Genomic DNA, 24,405 nt, shown 5'->3' with positions numbered 1-24,405 from the left:
GGGGTGACTTGGTCAGGGGCTCCACTGCCAGTGGTGGGCCAGGAGCCCACCCCAAGGGTCCTTCCTGAAGGCAGACCTAGGTAGCATCTTCAGTGATGGTGTCAGGGGGCTCTACCTATTCATCTGGATCCTCAGTCCTCAGGAGGTCTCAGTCCTCAATGGAGAATTTATTTATAGAGTTACACCAAGTCAGACCAGTGGTCCATCTAGCTTAGTTTTGCCTGCACTGACCGGCAGCAGCTCTCTTGGGTTTCAGGCAGGAATCTCTCCCAGCCCTACCTGGAATTGATCCTAGGACCTTCTGTATGTAAAGCAGATGCTCTACCACTGAGTTAGGGCCCTTCCCCATAGGATTGGGGGGTCCCTGGCATTTCTTCAAAATAAAATCAGTCAGTGTGAGCATGCTTTAAAAAAAAATGTTGCTTGTCATAACACGTAGGGCCTCTTTTGTACTGTGGCTGTTCTACATGGTCCTCATTCAATATAGTGACTAATATGCTTTGGAGTTTGTGCTTGTAGATGATAAAAAGGATGAAACTTTCATGGGGCAGACATTCCCCACAGGAGGGTTAATGCTTGATTTGCTAACAGTTCTGTTTACACTGCTGGCAACCGTCGCTGAAAGCCAGTCCCCCTGCTGCTGCCAATCAGAGCCTCTCACAAAGTGAATGCCTTGTGTGCCTATTGCATCAGGTTGTCTAACACCAGCCACAAAATTTCTGGGGGGAAAGGGAGTGTTTGAACCAGTATGGTAAGTAGCTAAAATGTTTTGCTTGCTTGATATCTTGCTTCATCCTAAAGGGTCTGGGAAGGTTACACAATATTTAATGTTTCAAACCTTTTTTAAAAAAGAAAAAAACTAAGAGAAATGGAAATTTCCTTTTAAAGAAGGCACACGTCCAAGCTAGCTATTGCCCTCTAGGGCAATTGACCTTTGCAGCAGAGTTCATTCTGAAGGGTTGTGCGGGAGTTGGCTCCCTGCTCCAGGCAGTGGAGTAACCCACATGTGTGGGATGTAGTTCCTCTAAACCATCACAAATGTGCCTCGTTTACCATGGGTTTCAAACAGGCCTTAAAGACCCACCTCTTTAGCACAGCCTTTAGTAACTAGTTTGCTCTAGGATTCAGAACTCTCCGATTTTTGCCTGATTTTGATCATTTTAATGCTGGATTTGTGTTGGTCCTCTTGGCTTCCAATAACATCTGGAAATAGTGTTTTGAATGTATCACTTCATTTGTTGGTGTTTTATATCGTCTTAAATTGTATTCTATTGTACGTTTGATGTGCAGTTAATAATACGCTCTGGAAATAATTTTATTTTTCTCGAAAAACAAAATCCAAGTTTATTAAATACTCCCAATAAAAATAGCCAAACTCCTCACTGGTGTCCTTCCTGGGAGGGCGGTGTGTGTGTGATCTCCCAGAAGTCAGCACTGGCACTCCCATTAGGCAGAGTGAGGCAGTGTCTTTGGAGTGTTATGTAAGGGCAGCCAATGGTTAGTTATTTAATTTATTATTGTGGATTTTGTACTCTCAGGGAAAGGCACTTCATGACTAGGCGTCCCCTGCCCAACGGACCGTCTAAATAATGAGACATGGCAAGTTCAAATTTGGGTCAGGCCACAACTTTTCTCATATATACCATCTATTACATAATCATGGTAACCAATGTTCATGTTACTTTACAAGTGTCATTGTATTCCTGCCAGTGATTTCAGCTGTCTATAGTGGTCTTTCAAATCTATTTAAAAAGTTATTTCAGTCTTTTAAAAAATACTTGGTCTTCCTGGTTTCTGATCTTTCCCGTCATTCTTGCCATTTCTGCATATTCCATCAGCTTGGTCTGCAAGTCTTCTCTGGTCAGTACTTCTCCTCCTTTCCATTTCTCCTCCTTTCCAGAAGCATCTTTGCTGCCATTGTTGCATATATAAAGCCTTTTCTTTTCTTTTGGTAGACAACTTTATTGTCTACAGATGTAAGAGGTTTGGCACAGGCATTGGGTAGACCACACCCCTTCCGGCCACTTGCCGGAAGTACTTAATATGGGGACAACTGGAAGAGAGGGAGTTCTTGACCTACATCAAAGAGTAGCTCCCCCTCTGGGTTCCACTTGGGGAGTGCTGTGGTCCTAGACCCTACCTGGGCATCCCGACAGAAGCATCTCCCCTGGATCCCTTTAATAGGATACCCATTTTCAAGAGGGGCAGGCAGAGGCTACAACCTCTCCTCTATCTAAGACTATGCCTACCCAATGCCCAAACTCCCAAAGTTGTGATGATTGCTATGAGGATGATGAAAATCAGATGGGAGGAGCCAATTTAGCCATATGGGAAAATTCCAGCCTGGTCCCGAATATGGCGACCAAGAAGGTCCATAGCAAGGCTGTTCAATGCAACCCACATCTGAAAAACTGAGAAAGTGTGTGTGTGATCAAGCAACAGTGGCTGCCAAGGTCAGCCATGGGCCCTCTTTAAATCCATTGGGAGCAGACCCGAACAAAGCCAACAGGCCCAGCCGGGTGTGCCCCCCAAGCCTGCTCGCGATTGGCCAGTTGTGAAAGCAGGCCGAATCCACTTCTCGGGAAGTAAGCTCATTCCAGGAACATCCTTTGCTGCCTGGGAAGTGGGCTAGAAGGCGGGACCTCCAACACTGGAATCACGACTGGCAGGAGGAGCACCTTCCTGCAACGTAAAGGGGTGAGTGGATTTGTGGAACTTTCTGCCTCAGGCGTCAAAATGACTTGGTCAGCCTGGGGTGCTCTGTGCCTTGAATTGAGGGAGGGAGTAATAATAAATAAATTTTATTTGTACCCCGCCCTCCCCAGCCAAGACTCAGGGCGGCTAACACCAGGTATAAAAACAATTGATTTAAAATACAACTTTAAAACAAGATTAAAATACAACATTAAAGTGCAGCCTCATTTCAGTAGAAACTCAAATCAAAAAACTGTTTGGGTAAGAAAGCGTCAAATTTGCTATTCCATCTGAGGCAGAAAAATATCCTAGCTCAGCCCCTTTGTTCCATGGTTGGTGACAACAGAGCCAGACTGTCCTTCACTCTCACTTCTGCGAATGCAGGGAATTGGGCATGGAAACCCCAGCCACACATCCCATGCCTTGAAGCAAATCTGTGCCTCCCTCTACATGGGACTGGGATGATAAAAGTCCTTGGAGGCAATTCACAGAGAGTGCTCAGCGGGAGGAGGCTGCTATTCACTTAGACTTTAATACCTTGCCTCTTCAATCAAGTAGGGTCCACAGAGTGGTTTACATCACAGGTGAGCATCACAGACAACAAACGGGAAAATTAATTAATCAATCAATTAATTAATTTTCTAAAAGGGCTCAGCTGGCACCAAATAACTGTCAGCCTTGGCACCAAAAGTAATCCAATTGTGGGGGCACCACTATGAAAATTTCAGGCCAGCATCAACCTCTGGCATCTATTGGTAGCTCCTCCATTAAAATACTTCTTCTGACCCAGGACTAGAAGCAGTGCTGTGGATGGGTAAGATTAGTGATCGTTTAAAGATCCCGCAATATTTCACATGGGTTTCAGACAGGACTCACTCCCAGTAATACCTAGAGATGCCAAGGATTGAAGCAATGATTTTCTGCATGCAAAGTAGATGAACTTTGGCCCTCCCACTAAATACCAGTGGTGCCCCGCTAGACGAAAATAATTCGTTCTATGAATTTTTTCGTCTAGCGGTTTTTTCGTCTAGCGAAGCGGCAATGACAGCCGCGCTCTGCTAAACGGAAAAAAAGACGAAAATTTTTCGTCTTGCGAAGCAGCCCCATTGACTTTTTCGTCTTGCGGGGCGGCTTCCGCTAGATGAATGCCGTTCGTCTAGCGAGTTTTTCGTCTAGCGAGGCATTCGTCTAGCAGGGCACCACAGTACCTTAGTGGTTTTTATTTAAAGCATAGGAGCCTATTAATGCCCTTTTCTGCCTCCTTAAGTTGCCTTTCCCTTAAACATTTGTTAAACAGATGCAACCCATTAAAACTCCCTTTAGACACAACAGTCCTATATCTACATGGGCAAACTGTCCACAGCGATACAAAATTATAAAGAGGCAACGGATGAGGTAACTATGTCTTCCTTACGCACACAGGCAAATAAGTTAAGCATAGATGGGAACATTGCATGTTGTCAGATGTCGAAATTCTGTTATTGTTTTCTCCTCACATGGGTGGCAAAAGAAGAAGCTTTTCAGAGCTGGAATTTAAACACAGCAGACAGCATGAAACCGCATGAGAAGACTCTTGATTCTTTCCATCCGTCCACACAGAAGCCACATGGCAAAGCTAAAAGGTGTTCCAGCTTTGTGGCTTTCGTTGGACGTGGGTAAACAGTGTGTTCCTCTTGAGCCTGAAGGAGGTGGCTGAGGGGTGTGTGCAGAGCGCCCCGCCTACCCCAGGGAAGGGAAGGATCAAAGGAAGAGGGCTGACCCTAAACTTGAAATATCTGTGTACATTAAACTCAGACGTTCCTGCAAACACAGTAAGGTCACCCATCTTTCCTCCCTGTAAGAAACATCCTGATCACTAGTGCTGGAGGGTGGAAATGGATAGTAAATTCTTTAACCATATGAACGGAGATGTCTCTCAGGTAAGTCCATTATAATAAGCACTTTACTCGTTTCTGATTTTAGGACTGACAACCTTTCCACCAGCTTCGATATGACTTCTGTGGACTTTAATGGGACTGGGGAGCAGAGCTCGTGAGCACAGCACTTCCCCATTTCAAATACAGTGGTACCTCGGGTTAAGAACTTGATTCGTTCTGGAGGTCCGTTCTTAACCTTAAACTGTTCTTAACCTGAGGTACCACTTTAGCCAATGGGGCCTCCCGCTGCCGCCACACCACCACCGCACAATTTCTGTTGTCATCCTGAAGCAAAGTTCTTAACTCGAGGTACTATTTCTGGGTTAGCGGAGTCTGTAACCTGAAGCGTCTAACCCGAGGTATCACTGTGTGCAGTGCCACAGGTTCTTGGTATTAGTAGTCTGAATTGGTAGAGGCAGTGTTCCCCCCCGGGGGGGTATGCAGGGGTACACATACCCCTAAACATTTTGTGAATCTAAGTTTGGCCTCATTGAGGGGCAGTATTTCAATATGAGTAGGAAGATGAGAGTACCCTTAAACATTTTTATTTTTATTTTTTAGAAAAAAGCACTGGGAAGAGGAGTTATATACTTTAGGACTGTGGTGGAAAAATTCAGGTGAACATGTAATGTGTGGATGCAGTTATGCAGCAGGGTAATTTTAGACTCTAGACTTATTGGCCGTATGGGTTCTTCACCCCTTTGGGTTGTATTACATCACTTTAAAATGTGGTTAGTCTGCCTTGTTTTTTGGGGTTCCTCCTGCTTCTTCAGTCGAGCGGGGGTCCTGGATTCCTGCCCAAAAATCTTGCCCTGACACTACCACTGTGTGGTTGCTACCCATATATAGGAGCATGTATAGGTGAAATGCGTATGCACTGGTGTTTAAAGATGCAATTTCGCTTGTGTATGACATCCATGTATTACATATCTGCTGTGAGCAAATGTAGGTGTAAGATCAATTATTTCCAGCAGGAGTCCAGGTGTCTATAGCTGACTGTAGTCCATACACTTGTTCCTGTGGAGCTGGCCAAAGTTAGCCAGTCTCACAGAATTATTTCAGTAAATAGCTTCCATGAGGAAAGAATTAATTCAATATAATATTTAGAAGGAATAGTAGAAGGAAGGGATAGGTGAAATTCTCCTGAGTAATTTTACCAGTCTCTTATTGACCTCTGAATTCCCTAGGTGTTTTCCTTGAGGAGGAATACCCTCAAAATTGTTCATACTTTAGGTAAAATTTAGATATCAAGCCTGGGAGGAGTTGATTCTATTATACTGCTCCAAATCAGCCGAATCTGTAATTTTGTCATGGAATGGAGGTGCAGCAGAATGAGGTGGTATCACTTCAGACTGCAGGTGGGTGATAAATTTCTGGACTGCTCCAAATACGGTAATAATAATAATAATAATAATAATAATAATAATAATAATAATATATTTTTAAACTTTTTGCCTCTCAGGTGGCAAGATGAACTAGCACATTGCTTCCAAATGTGTTAGTCGCCATCTTAGTTGTGTGCAGGTTTTCTTTTTAACAATGGGAAGACCTCAAAAATGGTACCCCCAACCTGCAGTCCAGGTCTGAAGGCAGGGAGGGGGAGACTATAGAGACATCATGAGCGCCACATACAAGCAAAGCAAATATTATTCAGTTATTATCTATTGTTTACCCCCCCCCCCGGCAACAAACTCAAGTGCTCTAGACTCACAAAAGTCAGAATTCAAATCAAGGTGTTTCTTTTCCTATGTACATGCCAGATTTTGCATGTAAGCAGGGTTCCACAAACACACTCGCCAGGTTTCCGATGGTGACCATATCCTTTAATCTGGCAACTGCCTGTCCCAGTGCTTGCCTTGGCCTAATGTCTGTTGGATGCACTTGAAAGTGGCGAGACTTCTGAAGGTGAGTGAGAAAAAGGGATGAGTCCTGGGTGCAGAACCCTGTCCTGGATGTGGAACTTTAGATAAAGGTCAGATGCTCTTCCCTTCAGTCATACTCACCTGATGAAGTAGTGAGTCGTCCCTGGAGCTTAGCATGACTGGAGCTGTCCTGGAGCTTAGCACGACATTGGTTGAGACCATTCTCCTTCCCTCAGTCAGGAGGGAGTAGGTCAGGTTGGACAATCATGCCATTTGGGGACTTCTGAATATAAATTTGTAATACATATAAATTTGCCCTGAGTAGTTTCTGTTCTTCAAACATTTTCAATGTCCAAGCAGACTTCTACAGGTGAAGTTCTCTTTTGTTTAGCTGTGGCCTATTTTGAGGAGCAGCTTCCCCTCCCCCCCTCCCTGTGGACTAAATTGATGTGCTGAAGTTAAAAGCGTCTTCTGAGTGACGGATTCCTGGCTCTTCTAGGGATAAAATTAACTGGTGTAAAAAAATCAAATCCTCATGGGTTGCTTAGATTTGCAAACAACACTTCCATGGATCTATTCAAGATTTTCCTCATAAAATTGTGCAACCTACCAGCAGTCTTTGGATCTCTTTGTGTCTTCACCATTTCCTCATTAGCAAGATTGTTCGTAGTGAATGGCTTTTATTAGCTTCTTGTGCCAAGACACAAGAAACCCCTGCCTCCAAGATTTCTTGACCACACAGCAGACTTTCCTGAATGTAGACTTTCGCCCAGATGGTTTCAGTTTGTCCCATTCCCACCCCCCACCCTTCTTGTAACACATGTTTATGAGAAAAGACTTATGGTCAACATTTGCGTATGTATCATGCAGGAATCCAGCTACATTGAAGAAAGCAAGGCCCAGAATGATGCAATCTCCTTGATTTTCTCCCTCAAAGAAGAAGTTGGAGCTTTGGCTAAAGTGCTACGCATATTTGAGGTATGTGCTTTGCTGAGCCCGTACGGCAAGAGAAACACGACTGAAATTTCAGAACCAAGATCTGGCTGTCAAAACTGCAATCCTGATGCATTATTCTTAGCTGTTGAGTCCAGCGCTTCCGCAGCACCACCTCTGCACCCCACACCCCATGTATTCATTGCATGCATGTTAAAAACCTCTAGGGAAAGCTCTTGCATTATGCCATCATATCGTTCTTCATTTCCCCACTATCAATTCATATCATTGGCTGAGAAAAGTGGAATGCCATGACGTCACAGCACAAGGCAAATTCTACTAGATATTGCAGATGCTGGAAGTAGATGTACAGCTGCTGTTTTTAGTAACAGCCATGCACTTGAGCCATGTCCAAGGGTCCCGTCCATTTCCCTTCTCTTTGGGAAGAAAGGAACGTCTTCAGTATGGGGCATATTTCCAAGTACAGAGGATCATGTATAAAACTTGGCTGATATCAAATTCGTATGTCTTTTAAATAACCATGCAGGTGACAGCAGACACAGCAGAATCGTAGAGTTATAGAGTTGGAAGGGACCCCAGGGGTCATCTAGCCTAATCCTCTTTCAATGTAGGAATCAATGACTTCATTATCCTTGTGTTGCTGGAGACAATTTCTAGTATTTAATTGTTATTTATTTGAGTAAACACAGACCTAACACCACACTTACGCCAGAGGAATTGGCAGCGACTGACCAGTACAGCAACCACAGGGTTGCGGTGGATAGCTTGATAAAAAGGTTACTCCTGCGTGAGGCATCCTTTTTTATTTTTTTTTAAAGGAGTCAAATTCCATGTTCGAGATCATCAGAAAATAAAACTGCCAATAGGTAAAGGTAAAGGGACCCCTGACCGTTAGGTCCAGTCGTGGACGACTCTGGGGTTGCGGCGCTCATCTCACTTTACTGGCCGAGGGAGCCGGCGTACAGCTTCCGGGTCATGTGGCCAGCAATGACTAAGCTGCTTCTGGCGAACCAGAGCAACGAAAACCGCCAATACTATAATGCTTTTGTACATGGAATGACCACACTTAGGATACTGCATTCAGTTCAGGCACATGTGGTGGGAGTGTCCCCAAATAAATTTTCTTGGGGGAAACACTATTTACGGAAGTCAGATTGATCACAAAACAAACTTTACTACCCACACAGGGTGTTACCGAGCCTTTAATAACAGCACTTTTTGAATTGCTAGTAACGTGACACAGGACAGTCTCTAGGCGACTTACAATCAAGTTTAAAAATATTCAAAATTGTTTTAGAAATAACCATCAAAATTGGACATGTTAAGGCGTAAAAGCATAAAACCAGCCTACGCAGGGGCAGGGGCGGAGGAAAAGACTTATCAGCAACCCAGAGAGAAGTGCTAACAAAGCCTTGACACAGCTGGATCATATTTCATCTGATGCTTAAGAGGAAAGTATTAACCTGATGCCAAAAAAATGCCAATGCTGATGAGCCAGGCATGACTCACTGGGGAGAGCATCTCATGTTAAAAGCCCAGCCTCTGTGGTTTCATTTGTTTCCTTTAAAGAACCCCGAGTCTCCTCTTAAAAGCAGCTCGTTTGAGAGGAACAGTTCTGAACAGGGAAACTGTTGTGTAATAAACTACTGGCAACTTGTTTTGTATCTGGGGGGGGGGGAATTAAATTAGCTAGCAAGTGAAAGGGAAATATGAAGGGGAAATACAAGTGGAAAAAGTTATATATCCCAAAACCACTTCTGTTTGTTAACCCTGGGGAAAAAAATAATAATGATTACCCTGAAGAATGGGAACCATAAATCCCTTTCTAGCAAAGTAAAAGTTTGTGTGTGTAATAATTCCAGAACTGGTTCCTCCACAGTTGATGCATCTTACTGAGAACTCATCTGCCTATCAAGCATCCCAGAAAGAAGATGCGGTTGGTTCTGAGTTGAAAAGTTGAATTTTTGCCAGGTTCTTTAGTGCTAGGCAATGAGCAATTGCCCAAACTGCATTGGGAGGTGTGGGGAACCTCCAGATATTAATTGAACTACAACTCGCATCAACTCCAGCAAGCTTGACCAATGGTCAAGGGATGATGGGAGTTATAGTTCAGCAACATCTGGAGAACCAAAGGTTCCCCACACCTGCTATATGCAATGGGCAAAATGTACGTATAGAGTCAAGTCAGATATGTAACTCAACAAAGATTTCTCTGCCACCTCTCCCTTCTGCTGAGCAAACAGAACTTTAAAACAGTTATCTTTCTCAGTATTTTGGATGTGCTTATAAAAAGCAATATTTACTTTGGTCAGTGAAACTACCCTAGCTACCTTGAAAGAGTCACGTCTGCACATTTGGCAACCGACTTAATGGTCACATCATTTTCGGAGGGGAGTGGTGTTTGTATATTGATGTAACTGGCATAGCCATTTGCTGCAGGAGATCTGTTCAGCCCAGATAAAAATTAACCCATCCATTACTCTGATGATGGGGAATGCGGGGATAAACTCATTGTTAAAAGTGATGCATTTTCATCAGGGGTGGAAAACAGTTGGGTGGAATACCTATTGCTGAAAAATCAGTTATGGAATTAAGTAGGACCTCAGATGCTATAAGTAAATGGGGAGGAACAAATGGTTTTGAGGGCAGTCTTTTTGTTGTCTTCAGTAGAAGATGAATGTATTTTATAATTGTGAAAGAGCCAGTGTGGTGTAGTGGTTAAGAGCAGTAGACTCGTTATCTGGGGAACCGGGTTCGCATCTCCACTCCTCCACATGAAGCTGCTGGGTGACCTTGGGCTAGTCACACTTCTCTGAAGTCTCTCAGCCCCACTCACCTCACAGACTGTTTGTTGTGGGGGAAGAAGGGAAAGGAGAATGTGAGCCGCTTTGAGACTCCTTCGGGTAGTGAAAAGCGGGATATCAAATCCAAACTCTTCTTCTTCTTCTTCTTCATAGCTCAGAGGGAGATCATCTGCTGTACATGCAGAAAGTCCCAGGTACAATTCCTGGCATCTCCAGGCAGGGCTGGGAATGAGCCCTGCCTCAGTCTCTGGAGAGCTGCTGTCAGTCAGTACAGACAGTGCTGAGCTAAATGGACCAATGGACTGGTTCAGTATAAGGCAGCTTCCTATGTTCTTATGAGGTGGCAAAAGGTTCAAACAACGTGCTTAATATCACTGTCATTAAGGACACAGCACTACATTTGGTTACCATTCCTTGAAAAAGCCTTGAAGAGGTTTACCATGATGGATGTGAAAGAAGACATTTTAATAGCGAAGGAGCCACAGATGGGTTTTATAGCTCATCCCCTTCCATTTCACTAGCTGGGATTCAGGGTCATTCCAGATGACAGAAACTGTTGACTCAGGAAATTCACCCACTTTCCAGAGCATCCTGGAAACAGATGTTGGTGCTAATATAATGTGTGTGTGTGGGGGGGGGAAGCTTTTTTTTGGCAATAGCATATTCTCTTTTTTTATTAAAGATTTTCTTGATTTACAAAAGTGTGCGCAATGTCTCTCTCGTATTTTTTCCATGTAACAGCTTTACAAATCAGTTTTGGTTGTTGAGACATTAGGGAGAGAAGGGGGAAAGGAGGTGGGTGGGATGGGGGAATGGGTGAAGTGAGGTGACGATGTTTCTATTTTCCTTAATATATGAAGGGTTTAGTGTCAGCGTCGATTGTGTAGGTTCTCTGTTGTTCGCTTGTGTTTCTTTGGCAGTGAGAGAGGTCAGGGTTGGTGTAGGGTGTGCTTGTTCATTTGTGGTTGGCTGTGGTGATCTTTGGTTTCCTGTGTGAGTGGGGTTGGTGGGTGTTTTGGATCAGGTTAGCCATATTGATTTTATGCTGTCGGTAGATTTTTGTTATTGTCTTGTTGGGGTGTGTGTGTGTGATGAAGGGGAACCATACCGGGGTGAAGGTGTCTTCTTCCATTTGTCCCCGTGTCAGTTTCAGCAGGTTACTGGTTAGTTTTTCTAGTAGAGCTGTTTCCCACACTACTTGGTACCATTGGTCCATGTTTATTCCTGACAGGTCTTTCCAGTGTCTGGTTATGATGTTTCTGGCTGCGGAAGCTTTGTTCATTGACATATTGTTGTACAGGATATGGGAGGTGACAATTATCAACTTCATGTATGGTTTACTTTAGCTGGTGAACATAGATTCAGGGTGCTTCTAGACTCTCAGTATTTCCAAGTTGGATTCAATAACGTGCTAGCAAATTTAAGTTCAGTTAAAGCTGATAATGGAGCACTTGCACAACTTGCTCCTCTCTCCCCATCATTCCCCCCCCCTATAAAGAAAAAGTTAGGGAAATGCACTGGGAAGTATGGGGTAACAATTGCTGAATGCAATATTGTATAACTTCCCATAAACAAATGAGAATGAATTCTCTGTAAATAGTCCACATTGTCTAACCACCCTGAAAATGTTGTGCAAACAAATTGAGATGAATGCTCAATAAACAGATCACCTGGAAGAGACTTGGCTTTTTTTTTTTTAAGGTAAAAATAGTGCAGTGGTTCAACATGCCTGTATAATTTCTTTTGCTTCTTTTACTCGGTTTACAGAATAATGCATCCAAGGAACCCTGGAGTAAACACTGTAGTGGTACCTCGGTTTATGAACTTAATCTGTTCCTGAAGTCCATTCTTAAACCAAATCCATTCTTAAACCGAGGCGCGCTTTCCCTAATGAGGCCTCCCACCGCCGGTGCCCTTCCACCGTTCGGCTTCCGTTTGTAGACTGAGGTAAAGTTTGCAACCGGGACACTACTTCCGGTTTTGCAGAGTTCATAAACTGAATAGTTCATAAACAGGACTGTTCGTAAACCGAGGTTCCACTGTATTTTATAATGGAAAACACTCTCTTTTATTTTATAATTGTAAGCACACTGAAATGAATTTATATACAATTAGTTGCAATTTTAGCATTAGGCACTAGGTGGAGTATGAGTACTGAAATGCTATTAAAGGTAAAGGTAAAGGTAATGGTAAAGGTAAAGGGACCCCTGACCATTAGGTCCAGTCGTGGACGACTCTGGGGTTGTGGCGCTCATCTCACTTTACTGGCCGAGGGAGCCGGCGTATCTTCCGGGTCATGTGGCCAGCATGACTAAGCCGCTTCTGGCGAAACCAGAGCAGCGCATCGAAACACCATTTACCTTCCCGCCGGAGCGGTATCTATTTATCTACTTGTACTTTGACGTGCTTTGGAACTGGCAGGAGCAGGGACCGAGCAGCGGGAGCTCACCCCATCGCAGGGATTCGAACTGCCAACCTTCTGATCGGCAAGCCCTAGGCTCTGTGGTTTAACCCACAGCGCCACCCGCGTCCCACTGAAATGCTATTAGGATTTAAAAAACTTATCTAGCTCTAAACAGCTATAAATATTTTGAATTAAACCAATTACTAGTAACAGACAGATCACGTTTATTTGTTTGTTTATTAAATTTGCATACTACCCTTCATTATAAAATCTTAAGATGGCTCACAGAATAACCACAGAATTTTAATAACCTGCGGATTTAATTGAATGTTAGTAAATGTTGTTAAGGAAGCCCCAAAACATTTTTTTGTAGCTCAGTTCTGTACATGTCTACTTGGAATTAATTCCAGTGTGTTCAGTGGGATTTATGAGTGAGTACAGTCCTTAGACTGTAATCCTGTATACACTTAACTTGGAGTTAGCGCACTTACCTTGGAGTAAATGCCACTGAAGTTGATGGGGTTTATATCTGCATAAGAAGTATGGGATTGCCCAGTGAATCTTTGAACAAACCTCAAAGGGCTCATCACACTTAGCTTTTTTGCCCCATGCTTTCTAGGCACAAGACTGCTTTAAAATGCCAGGTTCTAGTGATGTTATTATTATTATTATTATTATTATTATTATTATTAGCCCTGGCACTTTCCCTTCAAAAACCCACTCTTTAATGCTGAATTGGAACAAACAAATCTGACTTGTCCACAAATTGCTTTTTGCTCTGTTTCACTGGCAGAGATCGGGTTTCTGCAGGGAAAGTGCCAGGGCAAAAAGAATACCCACCCATGCTCAGACACTTTCTAGGACCTTGCCTAGAAATACAGAACAAAAGAAAATCTGGATGAGCCCAAAGAAACACATAACGGATACAGACCAGCAAATTAGTTGTGACTACGGCCACATTTATGCCCTACATTCAAATGACCATGATACCACTTTGAACAGTCATGGCTTCCCGCAAATAATTCTGGGGGTTGTAGTTTGCTAAAGTTGTTAAGAGTTGATAGGGGACTCTGGTGGTGCAATTTTCAGAGTGGCTTGACACCCTGTCCCTCATCACAGGGGAATCTGGGAATTGTAGCTGTGGGAAGGGAAAGAGTGTTCTCCCAACAACTCTCAGCACCCTTCGCAACCTCCTCTTTGTGTGGCCTTGTGGCTTTTAGAAAAGTAATAGGCACTCCTTTAATCTCTCTATTTCCACAGCTTCAGCCATCTGCCCCTTTCTGGCACCCTGCAGTCATTCATTCTGTTCTGCAGCGAGTCCAGGGACTCTCACATAAGAAGGGTCAAAAAGAGTTTCATTCTGCCCTCTACTTTGGCCTCCTTGGTGGTGGGTGATGAAGCTTTACTCTGGCATCGAACCCTAAGTGGTGGAGATGTTGTAACATTTCTGGCTGCGGCTCTTAAGATGCGATACAACCGAGTGTGATGCTCCATAGCCCTTTGCAGTGAAGAAAAATATATCTCCGGTATAAAGCTTTAATCTCAAAGATGATCCAAGGAAGCTTCTTTGCTGAGAGCAGGCTGTGACTTTTTGAGCCTGGTCTCAATCATAATAAATCTTGCTTGGAGTAATTTTAACTTTTCCTATTGCTGGAGCCCTCTAATGATTTGCAAGCACCTAATTAAATAGCAAACACAAAGCATTGTCTGTGTGTGATACAGACCTTTAGAGAACTAAAACAACTTGACCTCGGGGACCAGCCTAGTTAAATGCATTATTTGCATGGAGACCAGCTCAATTAGGAGAACATCTTTCCTGAGCTGCAGGATTTGAATGCACTTCTGACCTTTTCAACTTATTGTGTTGGTATCTGGTCAAACAATTTAAGTTCATCTGTAGTGTCCACTGCTAAGAACTCAGAGAAAGGCACATCCAGCAATGCTCACGGCAAGCAATGGTGGGGAGCCACTTCAGAGTTCTGTGTCAGTAATGCACAAAGGTCTGCTCTTGAATCTATTTAAGGTTAAAGTACTAAAAAAACACACAAAAAACTGCATTTAACATGGCTATTCTTGGAGGTGACTGTTTTCTATAATGAACATAGCAGTGTTTTCAACACAGACCAAGCAGTCCTCTTTTTTTTTAACAAAGAAAGAAAGAAAATAATTTGTGCTTCTGGCATGCGGTGAGGAGGCCGGTCCATTTAATTGCTTACAATAGTCACTTGATAGAAAGTTGCTCAGGTGGCCAGCTAGGCATTACTGAAAAAGAGGATTTGCATCACAACAAGGAGAGAATGGGCATAAAAGTTGCATATGGTAATTTAGTCAAACATATCCTCCAACATTTCTGAAAATGAAAATATGGATGTCCTATCCATACCCAGTCCATCGTTTCGAACCATAGAGTTGGAAGGGACCCAAGAGTCATCTAGTCCAACCCCCTGCAATGCATGAATATCAGCTAAAGCATCCATGACAAATAGTCATCCAACCACTGTTTTAAAACTTCCAAGGAAGGAGAGTCCACTACCTCTCGTGGGAGTCTGTTGAACAGCTCTTACTGTCAGAAAGCTTTGCCGAATGTTTAGTCGGAATCTCCTTTCTTGCAACTTGAAGCCATTGGTTCGAGTCCTACTCTCCAGAGCAGGAGAAAACATGCATGCTCCCTCCTCCATTTGACAGCCCTTAAGATATTTGAAGATGGCTATCATATCTCCTCTCAGTCTCCTCTTTTCCAGGCTAAACATACCCAGCTCCTTCAACCATTCCTCATAAGGCTTAGGTTCCAAACCCTTGATCATCTTGGTTGCTCTCCTCTGCAAATGTTCCAGCTTGTCAACAACCTTCTTAAATTGGGGTGCCTAGAATTGGACATGGTATTCCAGGTGTGGTATCTGACCAAGGCAGAATAGAGTGGTACTATTACTTCCTTTGATGAAAATAGGATTCAGATTTAGAAAATATGATGCATATTGCCATAGTGGGGAAGACACCAGGGGACTCATGTGCCTGCTCAGTCTTCATAAACAAAGTGATGCCAGCCACTTTCTAGGCCACCAGCCAAAATCGTGCTTCATTCTTCATTATGTTACCGTCTTTGTTCCAGGAGAAGGGGATAAACCTGATCCACATTGAATCCAGACCTTCCCGGCTGAACAAAGATGAGTACGAATTTTTCATCAATCTGGAAAGCAAGAACATCCCAGCTCTTGAGGGAATCATCCATACACTGAGAGATGACATTGGAGCAAATGTCCACGAGCTTTCACGTGAAAAGAGGAAGGATGCTGGTAAGGAGATATTGTTCAGAATAACAACATTTCTTCCCTACAGCAAAGAGGTTAACTGCCAACCCTACTGTATACCTGAAAGAGCATCTCCACCCCCATTGTTCAACCTGGACACTGAGGTCCAACTCCAAGGGCCTTCTGGCATTTCCCTCACTGTGAGAAGTGAAGCTACAAGGAACCAGGCAGAGGGCCTTCTCAGTGGTAGCACCCATTGTGTGGAACACCCTCTCATCAGATGTTAAGGAGATGAGTAACTATATAACCTTTAGAAGACATCTGAAGGCTTTGATTGAACCACTTAAAGACACTATGAATAGAATTTTAGTGACTGGAGTGGTTCTGGCTTCCTGGAAAGACGTATTTATTACCCTGATTCCTAAACAAAACTGTGACTTAACAAAGACTAAAAATTACAGACCAATTTCACTACTTAACTGTGACTATAAATTATTTGCTGCAATTTTAGCCAACAGGTTGAAAAAGGTTTTAAGTGAGTCCATAGGAACCAAGCAGGTTTTCTACCAGGTCAACAAATGAAAGACAACATAAGATGGAGATAGGTAATTCTTTCTAAGCAGGAATTAAGGTAATTTATACTGATCAATCTGCAAATATACTAATAAACAATATTCTCTCTGACAAATGCCAAATAAGAAAAACTACTAGATAAGGTTGTCCTTTGTCTCCATTGTTGTTCTTTTTGAAGTTAGAAATATTGCTTCAGAATATAAGGAGAAATAGAGAAATTAAAAGTATAGAGCAGGAGTGCAGAGTCTACAAATTAAGGGCATTTGCTGATGTGGTGTTAACATTGGAACAACCTATGGTAAGTGATCCCAAAGCATTAGAAGAAATGAAAAGGTTTGGAGAAGTGGAAGGCTTCAAAATAAGTACAGATAAAACCAAAATGTTGGTTAAAAACATGGATTAGCATTCAAAAAAGGCCTTGGAAAAAATGTCTGGTCTATAAAAAAGTAAAATATTTGGGGATTTGGCTGATGGTGAGGAATCTCAATTTATTTCAAGATAATCATATTAAACTACGAAAAGAGTTTAAGATAGCATTGGAGATTTAGGGAAGGATGCAGCTTTCACTGTTAGGCAGAATCCTATCCATTAAAATGAATGTACTACCTAAGATGCTGTTTTTATTCCAATCAATCCCAATTGCAAATAAGTTAAGTTGCCTTAAAGAATGGAAAAAAGATACAGTGGTGCCCCGCTAGATGAAAATAATTCGTTCTGCGAATATTTTTGTCTAGTGGTTTTTTCGTCTAGCGAAGCAGCAATGCAAACCGTCTTGCGAGGCAGCCCCATAGACAAATTTGTCTTGCGGGGCAGCCTTCTGCTAGACAAATGCCTTCGTCTAGCGAGTTTTTCGTCTAGCAAGGCATTCGTCTAGCGGGGCACCACTGTATCTCTAAATTTATTTGGCAGGAGGGAAAGCCACAAATTAAACAAAAAACTTGATAGATGCAAAAGAAAGAGGAGGCTTTGTCTTGCCAGACCTACAATTGTATTATGAGGCAGCATATCTGTGTTGGTTAAGGGAGTGGATCATATTGGAAAATGCAGATATTTTAGATTTGGAAGGCTATAATATAAAATTTGGCTGGCATGCATGTCTTTGGTATGGGAAACCTAAAGGTGTACTGTGTTTTTAATATATTATTACTGATCCTTCTAGACTTTTTTGGGGCTAGCATTGATTAACTACAGAGACCAGATATTGTGGGATTGTTAGATAGCATACAGCAGGGATAGGGAACATCTGTGATGTGTTAGATGTTTTTGGACTATGACACTTGTCAGCCCCAGGCAGCATGGACAATAGTTAGGGTTGATGGGAGTTGTACTCTAACAACCTGGGTAGCAATACAGGTTCCTCATCCCTGGTTTAGATGTAGCTGGAGCAGCTATATCTCCTTTGACCCAGATGGTAGGAGGGATGCTTGAGGAGTTTGATTTCTGTGAATTCCAGTGTAGACTGATGTGACCCATACCTCCTGGATTAATTTGTCGATTAGAACATAATTATCCTTTACACATTTCTACATTTTTGTGATGCAGTTATTGGCTAATAATAATAATAATAATACCCAAGGTTTGGATTCAGCTTCCTTTTACCACCAATGCAAGGGCTGTTGAACTTGCATAAGGGAAATAATATTAGTTGTGCAATATGAAATCCAACACATCGGTTGTGCCAGCAGTTGCGCAACCAGTTGTTGCACAACAGAAAGTATTGGGGCTACAGCAATTGATTAGGCTGCCAGCAGCAAGAAGCATGTTAGCCTCCTGCCGTTCTGCAGGAGCAAGTCCTGTTGCAGTTAGCACACTGCCAAGGGGGTCTTTAACTTAGTGTGGCATGGTATTCCTCCCTGAAGGTATTAAATCTGAATATAAAATATGTTTGTACATTGAGTTATAACTATGTGATTTAAATATGTATATTGTAACAAACCACATATTACTTAGGTATGTTCTTAATGTGGATTGTTTAAAAGGATTGCTTATTAGTGGGGAAACAGATCAGAACAGACTTATAAATGAACCTGTGAAGCTTGCACGGGTCGGGAACAAGCTGATCCATCCATACCTAGTCAGTGGCAAATATTTCCCCACAATCACTGTGCCAAATGGTTCAGATATGTGCCATATTCACAAAGACATAACCTAAGGGCCAAAATCAGACCAGAGGTCCATGTAATCAAAATTCCTGTTCCCAAGAGTAGGCACTCAGAGAATCCCACAATCAGAGCATGAGTCCCATCATGCTACCTGTTTGCATTCAGAATTTGTCACTTATGGATTCCTTATCCATTGCAGTATATAGAAATAAATATGCAGACCCCACCACACAGGAGTAAGACAATCACCTGGGGGTAGCTTTTCTATGACCAGTGCAGTATTCCACGAGTGTCCACATAGAGACCCTTCTCTATGTCTCATACACATGTACACGTATCCAAATCTTAATGCCCTCCTGGCTTCTCAAGCAGCAGATGTGATCTTAATAGGATTTCAGTTAAGGTTGGCTTAAAATGCTTTAGGTCTGCTGCCTCTTCTTCCTTCCCGGGAGCAACATGAAAGGGTAGCAATATCTTCCTGGAATAAATCCTTATAATCTCCTTAGCCTTCCCTTTGTGTCCTGTCCATGACATTGCATTGAGAAAAAGGAAAATATTTGGATCCCTCCATTCAGGAAAGGGGCAAAATGTTATGGCTTGGCAGGGAATCACAATCGCTTAAAATTGAAGGTTTAATTACTTTGGGGATTGTGTGTGTGTGTGTGTGTGTGTGTGTGTGTGTAGGTTATCTTGCTTCATCTTTCTTAATTATAATTTGGACCAAAAAAGAGAGAGAAGAGGGTTCTACTTCTCTGTTGGTTTTTTCTTTTCTTTTTTTAAGCATCTTATGGCATGTTCCCTTAAACATAAGACCCTTTGAAGCTGCTGGGTCTTAGTTTCAAGTCGATGCCGTTAGGATTGGGGTTTACAGAAAGCTGATTTACACAGCCATCTTGTATGTTGCAAAGTTATCATAAGCAGCCAACCTTCCCATAAAGCAATGCAGAGAAAGGTGCAGATTTCAAACAGGACGTCACCACTCCCCTGTCTCCAATCTGTGTGCCATTTTAAAAAACCGAGATCCTCCAGTCTAGAGGGAGAAGCTTTCTCCAGACTAGCCATGAGCTGTACTCAAGATTTGTTATCGGCCAACTAAGCCACTGTGCCATTTGTTCACAAGCCTTTTTAATATGGGCAAAAAGTTCAGGACCCCCCTCCCCCCCGAGTAGCCTTGAATAAAAGAATTAAATATGATTATGTTTCAGTGGGAGTTTGGTGGTGGTGGTGGGAGTATAGACAATGCTTTGCTGTCTGGAGACAAGCTAGAGGCTTAGAGTCTGTAGAAGCCTTGTTTGTTAGGACCCTGGGGCTGAGCTGAGCAGTTGGCTATGTTTTAAAAGGCTCCAACCTGTGCCTAGGACCGACAATAAATTTTAAAGCCCTGTCTCTGACCCCTCCCCTGAACGGGCAGAGTTCCACAGAACCTCTGAAGCCCTCCGGTTTTGTTGCCCCCTCATATAAATAGCTGATTAGCATCCTATTAAGCATCTGACCCCATGTTAAATTGGTCACTACTTGGGTGTTCACTGCAGGACCATAAAACTCTGCTGTTTCTCCTGTAGACAAATCAATATTTATTACTGATCAGCCTGCATTTGCTCTGCAGAGCTTCACAGAGGGTCAGTGTTGCAACAGCTTGCTCTGGCCATTCATTAATGGCAGCAGGAAGAGACAACATGTCTGGCTAACTGGGGCAGGAGGAGAGAGCCCATCGAATGGGCCAAAGAACATCTCAGCAAGCGGAAAATGTGATTTTTCTATTTTTAAAAAAGGTTGTCTTGGAATGCTGTTGTTGTTTGCTCTTTGTGGGCAATGGTTCTGGCATAAGCTGGGCAGTTGAGCCCAAATTAGCCCTTGTAACGCTTTATTTGCCCAAAGCCCACCTAGTCCTGGGGTGGGGAACCTAGTGCCCTCCAAATGTGGTTGGACTCCAGTTCCCACCATCCCATTGGTCATGCTGGCTGGGGCTAATGGGAACTGCAATCCAGCAACATCTGGAGGACACAAGAGTAGGGAAGGCTTTTCAAGCACAGCCTTAGTCTGAAATCCTGTACCTTCTTACCTGACTGTAAGCCCCCACTTAATTTTAACCAGACCGGGGATGAAGATCCTGTGTCCCTTAAGACATTGTTGGACAAAATCAATGGCCATTCACTGAGCCTCTTGGGCTTGCCAATCAGAAGGTTGGTGGTTCAAATCCCCGCGACAGGGTGAGCTCCTGTTGCTCTGTCCCAGCTCCTGCCAACCTAGCAGTTCGAAAGCACGCCAGTGCAAATAGATATATAGGTATCTGCGGCAGGAAGGTAAACAGCGTTTCCGTGCACGTTGGCTTCTGTCATGGTGTCCCGTTGCGCCAGAAGCGGTTTAGTCATGCTTGCCACATGACCTGGAAAGCTGTCTGTGGACAAACTGTGGCTCCCTCAGCCTGAAAGCGAGATGAGCGCTGCAACCCCATAGTCGTCTTTGACTGGATTCAACTATCCAGGGGTCCTTTTCCTTTTACCTTACTGTGATTGCAGTATTACTACATCCAATGAAGAGAGGTCTCCTAGCTCAAGGGCGGAGCATATGCATTGCATGCAGAATGTCTCGAGCAGATCCAGTCCTTAGCATCTCTGCTTTATCAAGAGCCCATTTGCAGAGTCTCTTGGAGAGTCTGCCGTCTGTCAGACACTTCTGGGCAGGACAAACCAACGGTTATATGCCTGCCTCAGCACTGACAGAAGCACACAAAAGAGCTCCAGAAGTACATTCTTTCCAAGTGGATAGCTCAGTTGGTTAGAGCGTGGTGCTGATCATGCCACGGTTGCAGGTTCGATCCCTGTATTTGGCAGCTGCGTATCTCTGCATTGCAGGGGGTTGGACTAGATGATCCTCAGGGTCTGCAATTCTATGATTCTAGGAATGTAGCCCCTGAAACTGTGGAAATCCCTCTTCGCATCCAGCCTCCATGTGCTAGAATGTGCGCAATGTGGCTAAAAGTGGCTTGCATACAAAGGCACCTATTTATTTCAAACCTTAGTCTTTCAACTTCCTTCCAACTTCCTTAGTCTTCCAACTTCCTTCCATCACTGAAATGTGCTCGGTGGGGTTCACAGATGGCCTCCCTGTCACGGATTGCTCCACGGCGTTGTAGCAGAGAACTGCAAAAGCCACAGGTTCTTTAGTGCAGTATTCTTTTAATGTGAGCTATATACATACAGACAGTTCATACAAAGACAAGTAGGACAACTTCACCCTCACTCTCTCTGACTCCACTCTACACCACCACACCCTGCTTAACAGGTTCCCCTTTAATACAAGACAACAGCCAATCATCTGTCGGCCCACTCTTGCTGAGTCACTCTGACACAGTAAGGTTTGTAGGTCTATTGCATCAGCTTCTTTTACTTTACATGCAAGCTCAAGCCTGCAGACTTACTAGGCTACACAACATTCTATGTATCCCGACACTCCCATCCAGTCACTGCCCATACCCAGACCTGTCTATCAGCTGTCTGTCCTGTGCTTTCAGGCCATGCCGTGGGATGTACCTCTGAGCAGTGCATGAGGATCGGGTACATTGGCCAGCCGGTTAGCAACACAGTCACAGTCCTCCACAATGCTATTATTACCAGCAGGAGAGAAAGTTTGCACTTTTAAAATTTCCCATAAATCTCCTTGCACAGGTGGAAATCTGAGTTGGTATCCACTCATTGCATTTAAGGGGTGTACAATCCGTGTGCCTGTGTACGCTGAGCTTTTCAAACCAACAAATAATTGGCTCTTTCATGCAAACACTTGTATGTGTGTAAAGCCAGCTTGTGCCTGTGTTCCTTGTAGTGTGTGGACAAGCTTATTGTTAAAGGTCTTTAAGGGATACCTACAACTCCCTAAAGTAAACAGAACTCTCAAGTAAGAGAAAGTGTGTGTGTTTGAGGCAGTAATATTTTGCTTCTGCTGCCCTCTAGTGGTACAATTCATAATATTTCTTAGCTTTTAGGGGACATTTCAATATCCTTCTTGCTTTATTGCTGTATGAAGTGTCGTATTTTAATGGACAGAGGCTATGCAAGAGACAGAAATTCAGCGCACAAAGCTTTTCTTATATGCTATGAAAATGCTAAATTCCAAAATGTCATCTTAGGAAGCTTTCGTCAACCTGGTGCCTTTGGCTACAAGTATCAGTCACAGTCAGCACAGCTGTAAGTTAGACTGTTACATCAAAAACAAAAAAAGTAGCCTTGTAACTCCATAAACCAGGGGTCCCCAAACTAAGGCCCAGGGGCCAGATGCAGCCCAATCGCCTTCTAAATGCGGCCCGCAGACGGTCCAGGAATCAACGTGTTTTTACATGAGTGGAATGTGTGCTTTTATTTAAAATGCATCTCTGGGTTATTTGTGGGGCATAGAAATTCGTTCATATTTTTTTTTCAAAATATAGTCTGGCCCCCCACAAGGTCTGAGGAACAGTGGACCGGCCCATGGCTGAAAAATTTTGCTGACCCCTGCCATAAACACTAACTGATTCCTTGTGCCATCAAGAAATATGCTAGTTCTTAAACACCATAAGGCTCAGTATTGTCAATGCTTTGAATGCAAGTATTATTATTTCCTAGCATTAACATTGAATAAGGGCTAACACTCTGCTGATTTATATTTGACGAAGACCGTAGCTCAGTGGCAGAAAGTCACTGAAGGGAGTCAGCAACAAGAAGCTAAAGACTATTCATGTTTTCTTTCCCGCTGTCTAGTTCCATGGTTCCCAAGAACTATTAAAGAACTGGATAGATTTGCCAATCAAATTCTCAGCTACGGAGCAGAACTGGATGCCGACCACCCCGTAAGGCAAAAAAAACAAAAAAGTATTTCTGTTTACATACTTTAAAAAAAATGATATTTCTAGTCCTCGTGAGCACAGGGAACATCTTGAAAACATAATTGGTGTGCTCTAGACCGAGACCTTTAAGGCTTTAAAATCAAGGCACCCTTTTCTCCCCCTCCCTGCCTTTGCTTAGCATTCAGCCTAATGGAGAATTCTGAATAATAATAATAATAATAATAATAATAATAATAATAATAACAACAACAACAACTCTGGGCAGCTTCCAACAGAACACTAAAATGAAATAATCTATTAAACACTAAAAGCCTCCCTAAATAATAATAACTTGAAAGTTCCTTCACTGTTTTGTGACATTTTTTCTTGGCCTCATAAAGGTAATGCCCTACTATGGATTCTGGATCTTTTTTCTTGGATACTGTTGGGGTTTTTGTTGTTGTTGATGATTACAGCTCTATTCAAAAACCCTATAGAGCTTCTACCAGCCAGTGCAGACAACAGTGAATTAGATGCACCAATGATATGATTTGGTATAAGGCAACTTCCTATGTTCCTAAAAACTTGAGACAAATATTTTCAGAATGAACCCATGATTCACTGGTGTATAGGTCACTTGTTTGAATTTACTTGTAGGAAAAAATTCAGGGTTTTGTAATGTGTGGGAGCCATACAAATACATGCCCTTACCCCGCCCCCCTTCTGTAGTCTGAAATGGTGCAATCCCAAATTAGTACAGTTTATAAAACAAAAACTTGGAGCCACTCCAAAGGCTATAATTTATTCTAAGCCTATGGATGCAACTCTCTGGCAGGTAATTTTTATTTTTTTTAAATGAATGAAACACACAATTCCAAAGTAAGTAAACAACTTGCCTTATCCTTTCAGGCTAATAGCACCTTGTTCTGATGTCAGGAGATGAAGCGCAGCAGCCAGGATTTACTGCTATTAATTCAATGAATGCAGGATACTTGCAAATAAATTACACGCAGTGCAGCAATTTATTTTAAAAAACAAAATAAAATAAAA

General features: G+C 42.9%; 1 protein-coding gene across 2 annotated transcripts in view; it reads left to right on the top strand.

Annotated features, from left to right (window-relative positions):
• The first annotated feature begins 448 nt into the window (after positions 1 to 448).
• Positions 449 to 24,405, top strand: part of PAH (phenylalanine hydroxylase) — a 49,401-nt gene continuing 25,444 nt past the window's right edge. Inside the window, exons 1-4 of one of the 2 annotated variants that reach the window (XM_033161535.1) lie at positions 449 to 751; positions 7,343 to 7,450; positions 15,744 to 15,927; positions 23,291 to 23,379. In XM_033161535.1, coding sequence (XP_033017426.1) covers positions 749 to 751; positions 7,343 to 7,450; positions 15,744 to 15,927; positions 23,291 to 23,379 — 384 coding nt within the window. In that variant the 5' untranslated portion in view covers positions 449 to 748. Of the gene's footprint in view, positions 752 to 4,461; positions 4,614 to 7,342; positions 7,451 to 15,743; positions 15,928 to 23,290; positions 23,380 to 24,405 lie in introns of those variants that run through there. The other variant, XM_033161533.1, reaches the window with a different exon arrangement.

This window comes from Lacerta agilis, chromosome 10 (genome assembly GCF_009819535.1).
Source record: "Lacerta agilis isolate rLacAgi1 chromosome 10, rLacAgi1.pri, whole genome shotgun sequence".
Lineage (NCBI taxonomy): Eukaryota > Metazoa > Chordata > Lepidosauria > Squamata > Lacertidae > Lacerta > Lacerta agilis.
Note: the sequence above shows the minus strand (reverse complement) of the source record. Positions and strands in the feature narration are given on the sequence as shown.